We start from the raw sequence: 16,626 nt of genomic DNA, 5'->3' as shown, positions 1-16,626 counted from the left end.
GGAAGTGGATGGTAGGAGAAAAACAAAGGCGGGGGTAACAATGCTCCATAGGAAATGGACTTATTACTTTGCTCATGTAACTGTAACTGCTCTGTACAGTATCCTTACCATAAAAATATTTTCAACTCTACCCAGAACCTAAAAAGAAAAAATGTTTTTAATAACAGCCACCTTAATAGCTAGAACAGATACCACATTGTGGTTTGACTTGCATTTTCTTGCTTAAGCAACCCTGAGTATCCTTTCACAGATGTGTGTCCTCATACCTTTAGAGAATAGCTATGTAGATAGCTATGTAGATCCTTACCTCACTAAAAATGGGTGGTTAACTCTTAAATTGCAGAATTTCTTATACATTTTGAAATTAATCTCTTATTAGATTTATAGTTTTGAGGTGTTTACTTCCATTCCACAGATTAATTATTAATACACTGATTTTTTCTTTCACTGTCTGGAAGCTGTTCAGATTCATGCAGTCCTATTTCTCTACTATGACTTTTGTTGCCTGGGCTTTTGATGTTATATCAGTGAATTAATTGCCAAGATCATTGTCATAAAGATTTTTCTCCTATATTTTCTTCTGTGACTTTTCAGGTCTTTTGTTTAAGCATTTAATCCATTTCATGTTGATTGCTATATGTAGTGAAAGATAAATATGCACTTTTCCCTGCATCTTTTGTCAAAAACCAATCTTAAAAGGGGAACAGATTACAAACCCCACTAAGACAGACATCTCTTTCTGTCTCTGGCTGCCATAAAGTGAAGCCCTCTGCTGTGCCATACTCTTTTCCCCTTTCCTCCATGACAGGTGAGACCATCCGAAGCTGTGAGCCACAGTAAATCTTTCATCCTTGCAACTTTTTCTCTCAGGTATCTGTTACAGTGTCAAAAAGTCTAACACAGGGTCATATCATTTCTGGATTTTTTTTTCATTTCTCTTTTGATTTCTACTGGGATTTTGATAAAGACTACATTGCATCTTAAGGTCCATTTGGATAGTATATTTGACAATATTAAACAATATCAAATGTTCTAGCCTACAAATATGGAATATCTTTCCATTTGTTGTTCTTTACATTTTTCTCTTCCTCTTCATCCTCCCCCCCTCATCTCCAGTCTTGAGTTTCTTTCATCAAATTTTTATAATTTTTTTGTGTACAAAATTTTTCATTACCTTAGCTAAGCTTACTTTTAAATATTTTCCTTTTTGTTGGTATTTTAAATGGGTTTCTTATCAAATTACAGTTCCACAGAGTTTCTAATTGATGTATAAAAACCAAACTTGTTGGTATTGTATCTCTTAACTTTACTGAATTTACTGTCAATCCTGAGCATGTTTATTGTGTGTGTATGATTGTGTTCATGCCCATGCATGTGCATCTGTAGTCTCAAGTAGTTTATAGACAAGATCATGCCTGCAAACAGCAACATTTACTTCTTTTCTAATGTGAATGTATGTTTGTTGGGTTTGTTTTGTTTTTATTTTCCTTGTATGATTACTCTTTCTTGGACTTGATGACAGTGCTTTGTTGTTGGTCATAAAATAACAGCTTTCAATCTTTCCCTATTGAGCATAATGTTAGCTGGGGTACTGTAAAAATGGTCTCTGTTATAAAATTGAAATGATTTCCTATTCCTAATTTGCTGACTTTTTTTCATCATGAAAGTATATTAACCCATATCAGATGCCATCCATTGGTAGGATCGTGCCATTTTATCCATCTTATTCATCCCAGGGATGATTCTTTGCCAGTCATAGCATAAGATCTTTGAATGTAGTATTGAATTTAGCTTCCAAGTATTTCAATAAGACTTTATGTTTTTGTGTTTCTGGGAATATTGGGCTGTAAAATATTTTTTTTGCTTTTTGTGATGTATTTGTTTGGCTTTGGAATCAGGGTCATTATGTCCTCATAGAGATATTCAAAGAATTCCATTATTTTCAATATTTTGGAAGATTTTGAGTAAGTTAAGCATTACTTCATCTTTCAATACTTGGTTCAACTTGCCAATGAAACCATCTCTTTTTGAACTTTTCTTTTTTGGGAGGTTTTGGCTACTGAGTAATTTTCCTTACCAATTTATAAGGAAATTTTCTATTCTTCATTCAGACTTAATGTGCTGCATATATGTAGAATTTTACCATTACTTCTGAGTTTTCCAACTTGTTGGCATAAAGTAACATAGTATTCTCCTATAATGCTTTGTACTTTGGGGCATAACTTGTAATTTCATTGTTGATTTTAATTTTGAGTATTATCTCATTTTTTTCTTTGTTTTTGTTGCTAAAATATTTCTAATTTTACTTATATTTTCCAAACTCAAGGTATTAAGTTTACTATTATTTTTCTATTTTCTATCTTATGTTTTCTGTATATTTTTTATTTCCTACATTCTGCTAATTTTCTGCATATTTTATTCTTATTATTGTTCTTTGTAAATATAAACTGTATATTTGAGATTATTTTAATGTAGCCATTTAACACTATAAGCTTATTTTGTAAAGTGCTTTAATAATTTTTAGCCCATGTCTGAGTATATTATGTTTTTGTTCAAGATGCTTTCTGATTTTAATTTTGGTTCTTCTTTGTCACTTTTATCATTCAAAAGTATGTTGAAAACTCACATATTTGTGAGATTACAAGTTTTACTTTGGCTCTTGAATTCTAATTTCATTCCATAGGGATTAGGAAAAAAAACACTTGGTCTGAATATTGGAACAGACACTTGGTCCATCTTAAGTTTGACAAAAATTTTTGTCTTGACCTGTGATCTACCTGTAGAATATTTGTATGTGCTTTGGAAGATATTCTGCTGTTCTTAGATGACCTCTTCTGTGTATATTGAATACATTTGGTCTATAGTAGAGATTGATTTCCCTGCTGTGTGTTTTCTGGTTGTTTGTCCATTATTGAAAGTAGAGTTTTAAACACTTTTATTACTGTATTGCAATTACTCTCTGCTATTATTGTCACTATATATTTATATATATTTCTAATATATATATTTCTAATATATATTTCTAAACTGAATGAGTATATACTTATTGTTATATCTTTCTAGTGGAGTGGCCCTTTTCTCATTGAATAATGTCCTTCTGAAACACTTCTGACTGACTGTGTGTGTGTGTGTGTGTGTGTGTGTGTGTGTGTGTGCCAGTCCTGTCAGGTGACGGTCTTGATTCAAAGTCTATTTTGTCTTTTATCAATATGGTCACCCTCTCTATCATTCTATTATGCTTGCCATTTAACCTTTTCTATCTTACCACCTTCAGTCTATGTGTGTTCTTAACTATGAAATTATTGAAGAAAATGTAGTTTGAATGTAGTTTGACACAATGTAGTACAATCTTATTTTTTTAAATCCATTTAGCCTCTACTTTTTCACTAAGAAATTAATGAATATATGTAAATGTAAGGAAATCGTAAACATGGAAAGACTTACCATTGCTCTTCTGTTGTCTTGTCTTACTTCTTTTTTTTTTTATTCTGTAAATACTGTACAGAGGGGTTACTATTACATGGGCAAGGTAATGAGTTCATTTGTTATCAAGCATTGTTGCCTCCTCCTTTGTTTTGCCTTCCCATCCCTTCCATCTCACCCCTCCCATCCCGTGCAAAAGTTGTAAAGTTAATTTTCGACATAACATCTTGTACATCTCATTGGTGCAATGGGTCCACCTGTATCCCTATTTAAACAATTTCTTTTTTTCCTCCCCCTCCACAAATTATACCAACATCAAATACAGTGAAAGCAGGGGTTATTCCATGGGGGAGGGACATACAAAGCATAAAAAAATCTTATAAATAGGTTATTGTCTTACTTCTTGTCACTTCCTTTCAATGCTCTTTGTCTTCCTTGTGTATGAGTATATATATATGTGTTTATGTGTATATATATGTGTTTATGTGTATATATGTGTTATATATATGTGTTTATGTGTATATATATATATATGTGTTTATGTGCATTGTTTGCTCTTTCTTTGCTGTATGGCTTAGAAAGGCACTTTCTTTTTGTTTTTTATGAGGTTTACAAAATATTTTGTAATTATCCTAAGTCAATAACAGCTTAATGTTGACCAAATAAGTCATTGCCATTTTTACCCTTCTACCTCACATTATCTATGGCAATTATTGTATTGTATTTTAAGTAATTTAGTTGTTCAGATTCTTTTCTCTAAAGTTTTATATTAAAATTAAAATGGCTTACCCACCACTATTGACTGCAGTGCTGTGGCATATGTATTAGCCTATTATTTATCCCCACCAACAATTTCACACCTCTGAGGGTATCCAGTTACCTTTCACTTCCACTTGAAGTGATTTTTTTTTTTTTTTTGCATTTTTAAAGTCGCTTTTAGTGTTTGTTTTTCTTTGTCTGGAAAAGTTTTTATCTCCTTTATTTTGGATGGACATTGTTGTTTATCTATTTTTTCCAGCCTTTCGATTTATTTTCCCATCACCTTGCTGCCTTCAGGGTTTCTATTGAAGATCTAACTGATGGCCTTCTACATGATCATTTCTCCGTAGAAGGCTGCTTTGATCATTGCTTCCACAGTTCTCCCTTTGCCTTGAATTTTGACCATTGGATTTTAATTTCAAGTGTCAGCATCACTGGATTAAGGAATACTTAGTGGGCTGTAAAGCATGGTATCAGAGCATGCCGTTAGAAAGTTGCATATGAAGGGAAGTTTGGTATTCTATGTGCAGGGTGGGATTAGGAAGCAGAAAAGCAGATAAAATGAATGTTCATGGTCACTCTGCCTGTGTATCTATTTCTCACTACCGCTGTGGCATTCTCCTCCTGACCATGGAAATCAGAACTTTCTTCTCAGGGGGAAATTGTTTTCTGGGGATTTCATCCCCATCATATTTGAGTATGATGCCATGAGGTTTGTGGTGATAAAGTTCTCTTCTTGTCCTACTGGTGTGTTTGCAGGTAGTGCTTGCCTATTAATTCATGAACCTGGGAGGTTGAGGCCAGAGAATTGTGAGTTCAAGACCAGCCTGGCCTACACAATAAGACCCTGCCTCGAAAACAACACAGAATAAAAGCAATACAAAACTTTTTATCACTATATTGGCGAGATATGATATCTTACTAGAGTCTGCCTCATTATGTTTCTTTTGTAAATCATGAACACTCATTGTTTTAAATTAAGTGTTTGAAAGAATAAACATTTAAAGTATACTATTTCGGAAGTGGCGCTGTAGTTCAAGTGGTAGAGCGCTCGCCTTGAGCTGAAGAGCTGAGGGACAGCACCCAGGCCCAAAGTTCAAGCCCCACGACCAACAAAAAAAAAAAAAAAGAACTAAAGTATACCATTTCTTACTCTAATACAGAAACAAAGTATAGAAAATACAATTAGAAGAGGTATTATGATGCTTTTGTCTTATGAGGATAGTATTATTGCTGCTCTTGTTTCTCTAAGATCAGAATAAGATATCAATCAAATTGTTGGTACTTCTGGTTCATAAGACTATAGGTTTGAACTGGAACTACAATGCTAGTTTTTTGGGCTTCTATTTGCATATAGCACATCCTTAAATCTTAAGTTACTAAGTCAGTTTCCTCTTATAGCTTTCCATATGTATTTATTAGATCCTTTTCATTGTGTTTCTTTAGTGCTTCTCTATCCATCCCAAACTGACCCTTGTCTCTGTCCACTAGGAATTCTTGGGGCAATGGACAGAGTCTAGGCATTGGTAGTTTGTGAAAATCCTCACCAGAATCTTTTGTACATTCAAGATTGATGATCACTTGTTCTGCTTGTGTAAACTCATGGTTTTAAATTCCCTGAGGTTTTTGGTTGTTGTTGCTGTACTGGGATTTGGAACTCAGGGTTTGGAATTCTTGCTCATAGATGACACTCTACCACTGAGCTATGCCTCTAAACTCAGATTTTGCTTGTTAATTGGAGCTGAAGTCTTTTAGACTTTCTTGCCTTGGCTGGCTTCAAACTGAGATCCTGTGAGTCTTGGCTTCCTGAGTACTTAATATTAAAGGCTTTATTCCTACCTTAAATACTATTACTATTTCAGAATAAAAGACTTTAAGTACAGTAAATACTCTGACAAAATTTAGCAAAATAAAGAATAACTAAACTAAAAGAAAAAACTCAGTATTTTAACAATTGCATTATTGATGTTTTATTGCTTTTTTGTTATTTCTTTAAAGAATGTTAGTATATTAGTCTATTTCTGCTTCTATAAAATATACCTAAAAGCCAGATACTTTATAAAATAATTTATTTAAGTTTTTAGCTTTGGAGGAAGAAAGTTCAAGATTAGCCAGCTTTATCTATTAGTTCTGTGGCAAGGCCCACAACTACATTATACTGGCAGATGTAATCATGTTAGATCAGACCTGTGACTGTCCTGTCACTGGCTTGGATGTATGTACAATGCTCTGAAAGAGTCTGTGCTTCTAGCTAAGATTTGGAATTGGAAAATATTGGGATTTGGAATTGAATATAAGTGGCCTCTCTGAAAATGTCAGCTTCTTTTTTTTACCCCCTTAAAAAAATTAACATTTTGTTTTAAAAACAGTTTGGGATTTATAGAAAAATTGTCAAGGTAGTCCAAAGTGTTCCCAGTGCCTTGTGCCTAATTTTTCTGCTGTTAGTTTTCATTAGTGTGATACATCTTCATTTTACAATTAAGGAACCAATAGTGACAGCTTGTTCCTGATGTCTATACTTTATTTAGATATCCGTACTTTCAGTTTGATGTTCTTTATCCATACCTGGATCCCATCAGTATTCTATGTAACATTTAGTCATCTTGTTTCCTTGTGGCAGTTGTTCAGACTTTACATGTTTTGATGAGTTTGATAGTTTGGAAATTGTTAGTTGTGTATTTTATAGATGATCTCTCAATTTAGATTTGACTGATGGTATTTTTATGAATAGCTCTGATTCAATTTAGGGGAGGGAAACCTTAGGATCATTTCATGTCCAGGGTCCATACAGCTGAAAGTAACTTCCATCTTTTGCTGATGTAGGAGTTGTCAAGTGTTTTCACTGTAAGATTTCCTTTCCTCTCTGATATATCTCCATCTGTTGGGAAGGCAGTCAACATGCCCAGATCACACTTAGGAGTGGGGATGTATATCCATCAATTTGAGAACAGAGGACCTGCACCATTATGGGAAGTAGGAATAAGAAATCTGTCTGTTTTCCCTGTATATTTGTTTACTCAACTTCTTATTTATTTCTGTATAGACTCATGGGTTTTTATTTCATGTTTTGGATTGTAAGACAGTTCTAGTTTACTTTGTTGCTAAAATTTCTCTAATGTTGACCACAGGGATTTCTGTCTGTTGGCTCCCTGTCCCTCTTTTAACATGTTTTCTCCTCATTCTGGAGGAAGATATGGCTTTTAAAATATAATGACCAATAAAACACTGTAACCACCATTTGCAGTTATATTGTTTTCTTTGATAAGTCCTTTGAGAGTCTTCCTAGAGTAGCATTCAGAAAGAAGGGCATCTGCTATCCAATATCTAACCCAACAAGGATCCTTTGTTTTTCTCTTGTATCTTCTGTCTCATGAGGAAAATTAGCATTAATCAAAGCATCCCACAGAGTCAGAACTGTTGCATAAGGATGAATGATTGCAATTGTTTCTGTAAAGGAAGCTTTCTTACTTTGTGGACCATAGAACTGCAAATTTTGTGTACACTTTTTGGGAAAGAACCTCTCATCAGATCTCTGTGGGGTCTTTAACTCCAAGGGCTACAGAATCACTGTGACAAGAACTACCACAGCCTCTAAATTCTACATACCTCATTTTTCCCTTGTGTCTGTGACCTTGAACTTGCTCTAGGTCATGCCCAGAACAACTCTCATACCTGTTACAGACAGATCCATGCTACTCTCAAGTGTGAGAGGCCTTTTGACCATATTGAACTTGTAACCCTATAAAATAATAAGGCAGTAATTCCTTTAGAATCAGAATATTGGGTTGAGGGAGAAGATTAAGACAGTATGCTCAAACGAATCTGTTTTGAACTGCTTGCTGTGGGATCATGTATAAATAAGAATGTTTTACAGTTAATGGAAAATTGAAGGTCTCCATTTAGAAAGCAATTGTGGATTTTTCTTTCATTGCTGGGAGACATTACATCACATAGCTCTATATCCTGACACATTCCTTGCATAACTTTACATATTAGTAATGACTTTGGTTCAAGTTTAGGCAAAGGAACAAAAGAGAGAACTGGTTGTAGAAAGGTTTTGATATAAAACATTATTTTCTCTAGTCATTTGATAACTTTGACTGAGTAGGATAAGTTATTTTCTTAAATTAATATCATATTTCCAAGAAATGAAATATCTTGCTTTGAAATATATTGGAATTGTTGATAGATTTGCTGAAGTAAAACAAATAATGTAGTCAAATGAATAAAACATTGGGCTGAGATTTAGGAGATGGAAATTTAAGTTCTGACACAGGCCTGAAGTCCATAGCCTAATTAAAATCATTTAATTCTTCTCGATCTGATGCTTATTTTGAAAATATATTACTAGCTTTCACAATTGTAAGGATAAGTGTGTTTTCATCAGTAGAGATTATTTTAATGTGGTTCTATTATTTCTAAATCAAACAAAAATAATATTTTTAGGTGAGGGAAAAAAACCTGAGTTCATGCGTGTCAATTTAAATTGCACAAGAATTTACTTAAATTTTAAAGTATCCCTGAGTTTCCACTATAAAGATAGGTGAACTGTTGATTAAAATATTCATATGAGGTTGGTTACCTGTGATAGATGTAGAAGCACATATTAAGACACATAAAAAGAGAAGAAAAGGGGCTGTCAGATATTTGATAAATTCCCTGGTAAGCTTAGGTTTGGTTTGATATTTCAAGTGATTTTATCAATTGACATCGAGTTTCTGTAGTTAAGGCACAACTTGTACTAAACTATGAGGAGAAATAGAAGCATTTAGAGATGATTAACCAAGAAATAAATTGCAGACTAAGCCAACTACTAATACTGATTTTATTATTTTAGTTGTCATAGAACTTAAGGTGTAGTATTAGTATATATAATATTATATTATATATATTAGTATGTATAATAAATATTATAGTAGTATAAATACTATTTATATAGTATATATTATATATGCAATAATTATATATATTGTATTATATATTATATAGTATTATACTATACTAATATTATATAGTATACATATAATTTTTATACACACACATACACACACACATACACACACACACACACACACACACACACACACACACACACACACACACACACACACACACACACCCTAAAGCAATACATATATGTATGCTGTCCAATAAAAAGCGACAGAAGTGCTAGTGGCTCATTTCTATAGTCATAGCTCCTGAGGAGGCTGTGATCTGGAGGATTTCAGTTCAAACCAGCTTATACAGAGATACTTAGGGAAAGTTTCTCCAAAATAACAAAAAGCAGGGATGAAAGTGTGCTTAAAGTGATAGAGCACTCACCAACCAAGCATGGAGCTCCAAATTCAAACCAATATTGCTTAAAAAAATAAAAAAAGAAATTACAGTATACTGTTGATGTGGGCCAGGCTTCTTCACTGGGAAATGGAGAGACTAGGGTAAGTGTTCAAAGAGAATCACTCACACATAAGTTCTACATTGCCAAACTGAAACTAAAGTGCTTGCTTTTCCATCCAAGCAGTGAGGGTTAAAGGAGTAACTGATAATTTCCTGAATATGCTGCTTTTAATTAGCATGATAAGAATATGCAGGTTTTAATTAGCATGATAAGAATTCCTCTCTACCTTAATCTTTCACAAAAATAAGATAGTCTGAAATAACCTGACTTGTCTAGTTGGTATCTACACATTGATATGGGGGAAAGAGCTATGAAATAATTGCCATTGTACTTTGGTGAAATGATGGAGGCAAAAGTTTAGAAAAGAGATGAATTTTAAGGGAATTTTAATAACAGTCTACGTCTAGATTTGTATATTGAGAAAGATGAAATCCAGTAATGGATGAAGAGGGACTAATTCTGTTTAGATTATTGGAAGAACTATAAAAGTTGATAGAGATAGATGGCTAGAATTTGAGTCTAATTGACCCAGCTTACAGATGAAAGAAAAAAAAATTAGGCCTGAAAGTTTGAAACTGTAAAACTTAGTGTTATCTTTGCATTGTTAAGAAGAAATGCACTTAGAATTTATATCAAGAAACATAATAATTGTTAGGTTTTTAAAAAGAGGTGACCGAGTAAGAACTGAAACTGCACCACGCACGTGGTATTCAGGTAAGGGGTTTATTCAGTAGACCTGCTGGGACCAGGCAAGGTTGGCACTCCACGCGGCTGGCAAAAGAAAAAAAGAGAGCGGTCTGGCGGCGGTTTAGGCCTTATATAGGGTAGGGGGCGGGGAAGGGTGTGTCCAGGTAAAGGGAAGTGGGATCAGGTGGGAGAAAGGTGTGGCCACATCAGGTTAGGATGTGACCTCAGCAGATGCGGACGTGACCTCTTCCAGGTATCCCAGTTGCCTAGGTAACGCTCAGCAGATGCGGACGTGACCTCTTCCAGGTATCCCAGTTGCCTAGGTAACGCAGGTACTGGGCGAGGTCTGTTCGTCGTCCAGGAATGGACCTTACAATAATAGTTGTCATTAATTCATCCAATACAAGTGTATTTCATAATTCTATTTTCCTCCCTTGAGTAAGAAGACTAGTAGATGGGTTTGAACACTAACTTGCATCTTGATACCCGATTTTCCCTTCATTCCCTTTAGCATGTTCTGGGTGTGATTAAGAAGAACAATTGACTCTAAGGAGGTTCCAATTTCACCTGCAATGAAATAAAAAATCTCATTACCCAAGTTCAAATATGTGAAGGTGTGATATTTGATTTGATACAACCATGGGAAGAAATTTTAAAAATCTATATAAGCTCCTTTACCTTTGGGAAATGTAGTTGATCGTTTTCATTTTCTACTTCAATGTTTCCTAACCCAATGCTTTCTATTTCAAAGAAGTACATGTATCAATTCAGTCTTATCAGATTTGTTTTCCATAAACTTGAATATTTAACTCAACAGGCAGGTTATTCAATGAACTTGTTGAGAAAATATCATTTTTCCAGTATTTGTGTGATTTTTATGACATTTTAGAGTGTCTCTCTGGTCACATTATATCATTTACATAAAGCTTTACTTAGGTAGAGAGTTAAGAAACAACAACATTTTAAATCATTCTTTGAGTTGCGTGCCAGTGGCTTACACTTAAAATCCTTGCAACTGTAGAGTTTGAGATTTGAGAATGGAAGTTTAAAGCCAACCCTGGCAAACAAATCTTTGAAAATTTTGCCTCCTATTAGCCAGCAAAAAAAGCCAGTTATTTGGCTCAAGTGGTAGGGTACCAGTGAGAGAAAAAGCTGAGTGAGGATGTAAGACTCTGAGTTTAACCCATACACATAGAAAAGCTCTTTGTTACCATGTCTCACTAAATACATCCTGTTTTTTTTCTTCTGAACAGTTAAAATCCTACTTATTGAAATGAAAACATATCTCTATTGTTGTTGTTTTTGTTGGTATTGATTTTGTTTTTGCTTTTTAACTTTTTTTTATTGTAAAGATGATGTACAGAGGAGTTACAGTTACATGAATAAGGTAATGAGTACATTTTCTTTGAACATTGGGAACCCTACTGCATTGGTGTGAGTGTAAACTTGTTCAACCACTTTGGAAAGCAGTATAGTATAGAGGTTCCTCAAAAAACTACATATTGAGCTCAGCTATGACCCAGCAATTCCACTTTTGGGCATTTACCTAAACCATCACAAACAAGGCCATGCTATAGCTACCAGCACAACTGTGTTTATTGTGGCATTATTCACTATAGCTGAGATAAGGAACCAACCCAGATGCCACTCAGTAGATGAATAGATCAAGATAATGTGGTAGATATATACAATGGAATTCTATGCCTCCATCAGAAAGAATGATATTTGAGTGTATCCTTTTTGTGCTTGCTTAGACTTTGATCCCAATTTCTCTCAGGACAGGTAAGATCTGTCTGTCCCTAAGTAGCTTTAATAGAAAGTAACCTAGAGTCTTTAGAACACTGTTTTATGGATTTAGTAAAGTTAAATGTTAAAATACTTCTTTTGGTTGTTGTTACTTTTCATTCAAATATCTCGTGTTGCTCACAGTATCGTCTACTCTTTAATTCTGTTTAGAAAAGCCATATAAAAATTGTAGCTTTGTTTCAAAAATCAAAACACAAAATCTTTTCTCTCAGAAATTTACCATTTCTGTTGTTTACTGTTTCTTAAGCCTTACCAGGTTTTTTCTTCTTTCTTATAGTCAGCAGTCAGCAGAAGACCTCGCAAGAGTCCCTGCTAACTCCACCAGCAACATCTTGAACAGGCTGTTAGTCAGTTATGACCCCCGGATAAGACCAAATTTCAAAGGTTTGTTGCTCAACCCCTCCCAGCCCTATTCATTCTTTATAGTTGAGAAAGAAATTTTATCTGTATGCAATCATTTTTTGTGAGAGTCAAAACAATGTAATTTCAAATTGGCATATAACTATTCTGAAATCTGTTTAGGTTCAGAACAATTTAGTGCCCAAAATATTTATTAATAAGCAAAAGATTCATTCCAATAATCTTATATGGCTACAAGTAGAGAATAAAAACAAGAGTGTATGCTGTGATGAATAGGCTAAGCTCTGTAATAGCTTTTCTAAGTGCTGTATTTTTATATGTAGTGCTTTAAAACGGAGACTCTGACACACCTGCATTCATTTATAGACAAAGACTTCAGAATTTGTACAATCACCATTGTGATTGTAAAAGTAGGGAGAGCAGTTGTGGCATGTACTTAAATTCTACTTTTGTTGCTATTTCACTTTGAAAATATGTTCCTTCTACTCTTTTGCTGAAATAGAGAATGGCCATGTGGTTTTTAAAAAATGTGAACTTTATGAACAAAAGTGCCTATGTGGTCTACAACAGAGATGATTTTTATCCCAACAAAATAGTACCATTTATTACACCTTTCCAGAATGAAAACTATACTTTAAAAAATCATGCATAGATTACATATTTATATAAGTCAAATTTTTGTTCTGCTTTTATCTTTGTTGTTGTTGTTTAAATCTTGATGACTTAGGAAAGATTGTGGAAAAAATGTTCACATATGGGAAAGCTGTAATCCTTATTGATGGTTTAGGACAGATTTTGATGTAGATCAGATTAACATTTTAAAGCTTAATTTTTTTGTCTCTCCTTTGCAAAGAAAAGGTCTGCAGCTGCTTCCAGTCAAATGGCTATACAAGTATGTTGTAAAAACAGGATTTCTGTTCATTACCAGGCCTATTCAGTTACTTTCAACAGCAGCCTTGGTCTGGGCTGTCACATGTCTGCCCTGTAATGATTGGCCACCTGTTTTCCATCAGTCAGAGGCTATATGGCTAAAAGGCTACAGTCACATTTTCCCTTTGATAGCCCAACCAGAAGCCACAAGGAGTTAAAAAGAAAGATATTTGTAATGTTTGAACATACCTTAGCTTACAGTCCATGAATTTTAAATTATTTTCCAGCAAGTCAAGCAGAATCCTTTTAATGCCTCTACTATGTCTGATTAAAAATAAAAAATATATTTAAAATATATTAAAATATATCAAGTCAATTTTCTTGGATAAAATTATACCAATTAATTTAAGAGCTGTAAATGATTAGAAAAATGTAAGAAAGCCCTAGTTGTTTTGTGATTGTTTAAGAAACAGTTTACACTTTCTTGAAGACTCTTGAATAACACATTTTTGAAGTGAAAACATATTTTCTCATGTCTGTAATTTAAGAGGAAATTTATTTTTGAATAATAAATACATAAAATACAATTCATCTTACTTTGATTTTTATCATATTATATATTTATATAGTTATCCTACTTTAAAAATTATAAATATATTACATTATGACCAAAGAGTTCATGTTTCATTGTGGATTTCTGAAAAAGGATAAAAATTGAAAATATCAACTGGATTATGGAAAATCTGACCAAGTTACTAACTATATCCTTTGTATTCATAGGCATTCCTGTTGATGTAGTAGTCAACATTTTTATTAACAGTTTTGGATCCATTCAAGAGACAACAATGGTAAGATGATGGCTTAATGTTCTTTTTATGTTTTATTTGTTGTAAAAATACTGTACAGAAGAGTTACAGTTACATGAGTAAGCTAATGAGTACTTTTCCTATCGAGCATTGTTACCCCTTCCTTTTTTTCCCCTACCACCCTTTCCCTCTCCTGCTCCAGAACCCCACCACCACCAAATTGTAAAGCTTGTTTTCAACATAGTGCCTTGTATATCTCATTGTTATAATGGGTCAACCTGTATCCTTGTTTTAGCATTTTGTTATTTCCCTTCCCCTCCCCAAATTAGAAAAATGTATATACAAGATGCAGGACACTGGAATCAAATACAGTGAAAACGGATTATGCCATGGGGGGAGAACATACAAAAGAAACAAAAAAAATCACATAGTACATTATAAATACATTAAAAACAATAGCAAGAAAGAAAAACCCACTTGTGTCCCTATCTTGGGGTTTGTTTTGCTTAACATCATCTTATGTGATCATATGCACATAACTCTTTACCTTTTCTGCTTATCCTAGACATTTACTAGTTATTGCAGATAAGGGAAACTATGGGACCTATGTTACTTTGGGCCTGGCTTACTCTACTTAATATAATTTTTTTTCCAAGGCTTTCCATTTCCTAACAAATGGGACAATGTCATTCTTTTTGATGGAGGCATAGAATTCCATTGTATGTATATACCACATTTTCTTTATCCATTCATTTACTGAGGGGCTTTTATGGGGTTGGTTCCAAAAAATTTGAAAGAAACAACTGTCCAATAAATAATTTTGGGCTAAAGACTTGAAGAGAGACTTCTCTGAAGAGGAAATAAGAATGGCCAATAGACACATGAAGAAATGCTCAACTTCTCTAGCCATAAAAGAAATGCAGATCAAGACAACATTGAGATTCCACCTCACCCCAGTTAGAATGGCTGTAATCAAGAAATCTAATAACAACAGATGCTGGAGGGGATGAGTTCAAAAGGGAACCCTACTGCATTGTTGGTGGGAATGTAAACTTGTTCAACCACTTTGGAAAGCAGTATGGAGGTTCCTCAAAAGACTCCACATAGAGCTCCCCTATGACCCAGCAATCCCCCTTTTGGGCATTTACCCAAATCATTACAAACAAGACCATACTAAAGCTACCAGCGTGACTATGTTTATGACTTAATGTTCTTACTTGTCAAAGTTTCAGCTTCTGAATAGTGTGAATATCACTAAAGCTGGAAATTAAAGGAATAAACCTGAAGAATGTTCTCTACTAGTATAAAATATCCCAAATCCTAGGTTGTGTTATATCCTTGACTTTGGTACCTTTTTAATTTTGCAATTCAAGTTTAATGCGTTAATGCCTCATTGACACTTTCAGGCATGGGAAAAAAAGTGCATAGTATTCCCCCTGAGAAATGATTGACTACCTCCTAGGGAAAGGATTCATGTGATGAAAACTCTTAAGAATTGCCCCCCCCTAAATTGTATATATGTCTGAGCTTTCAGGAAGGTCTTTTACTCTGCAAGTGACAGAAATGGGAGGACCACAGTTTGAGTCCAGCCAAAGCTAGAGTTAGCAAGATCTTAAATCAAAAATATAAGTTGGACATTGTGGTGCAACCCTGTAGTCACAGCTAGACAGGAGGTAAAAGTAGAAGAGCCATGATCCAAAGCCAGCCTAGGCAAAAAAGAGTGGTATGTATGTGTGAAAAATCAACTGGCACAGGCTAATGGTATGGCTCAAGTGGTAGAGTGTTTGCCTAGGAATTGTAAAACCCTGAGTTCAAACTTCAGTACCATCAAATAAAGAAAACTTTTAAAAATAATTTTCAGTTTTCAGTTTTTCCAATTTCCTGAAGGGAAACTTTGTTTTCTCTATTATGCTAATCTTGTAATTTGTGGAAGAAGCAAAGAGAATAACTGATTTTTATGAATGAAGCAACCAGATTCTTTGAGAAAGCAGTACAAGAAGAAGGAGCAGATGAAGAAGTGGGAGGGGCTACAGCCAGTCTGGGGTCTGGGCGAAAACAGGAGCCTCTGAAAACAACCACTGACTGATTTCCTGAATGAGCTTGAATGTAACAAAAAAAATTTAAAAATTAAAAAAATAAAAACAAAAAACACTGCATATGTAGCCAGGTGCTGGTGGCCTACAGCTGTTATCCTGGTTACTCAGAAAGCTGAGAGATGGAGGATCACAGTTTGAAACCAGTCAGGGCAGAAAATCTGACAGACTCCATCTCCACAACAGATAGTTGGATGTAGCTGTAGGCACTTGTGTCACTAGCAACTTTGGAAGCTTAAAAGTAGATGATCAGTGCTCAGTAGTGTGCTTAAGCAAAAAGCTAACATAGCTAGCAAAAAAGAGCTGGAGGTATGCCTCAGGTGGTAAGGTCTCAATCTAGCAAGTTCTAGGCCCTGAGTTCAAGCCTAGTACTACTGAAATAAAAATCTCCAACAAACTTGCATTATGTGCTCATAAATCACTT

The 16,626-nt window shown here is 34.3% G+C and overlaps 1 protein-coding gene across 1 annotated transcript in view; it reads left to right on the top strand.

The window, feature by feature from the left end:
• Positions 1-16,626, top strand: part of Glrb (glycine receptor beta) — a 94,184-nt gene that overhangs the window by 30,579 nt on the left and 46,979 nt on the right. Inside the window, exons 3-4 of the mRNA XM_070012370.1 lie at positions 12,351-12,457; positions 14,084-14,151. Of these exons, the coding sequence (XP_069868471.1) occupies positions 12,351-12,457; positions 14,084-14,151 (175 nt within the window). The remainder of the gene's footprint in view (positions 1-12,350; positions 12,458-14,083; positions 14,152-16,626) is intronic.

This window comes from Dipodomys merriami, unplaced genomic scaffold (assembly GCF_024711535.1).
Source record: "Dipodomys merriami isolate MVZ:Mamm:240054 unplaced genomic scaffold, mDipMer1.0.p SCAF_9, whole genome shotgun sequence".
In the NCBI taxonomy this organism is placed as follows: domain Eukaryota; kingdom Metazoa; phylum Chordata; class Mammalia; order Rodentia; family Heteromyidae; genus Dipodomys; species Dipodomys merriami.
The sequence above is the reverse complement of the archived record's forward strand: the minus strand, read 5'-3'. Positions and strand labels throughout refer to the sequence as shown.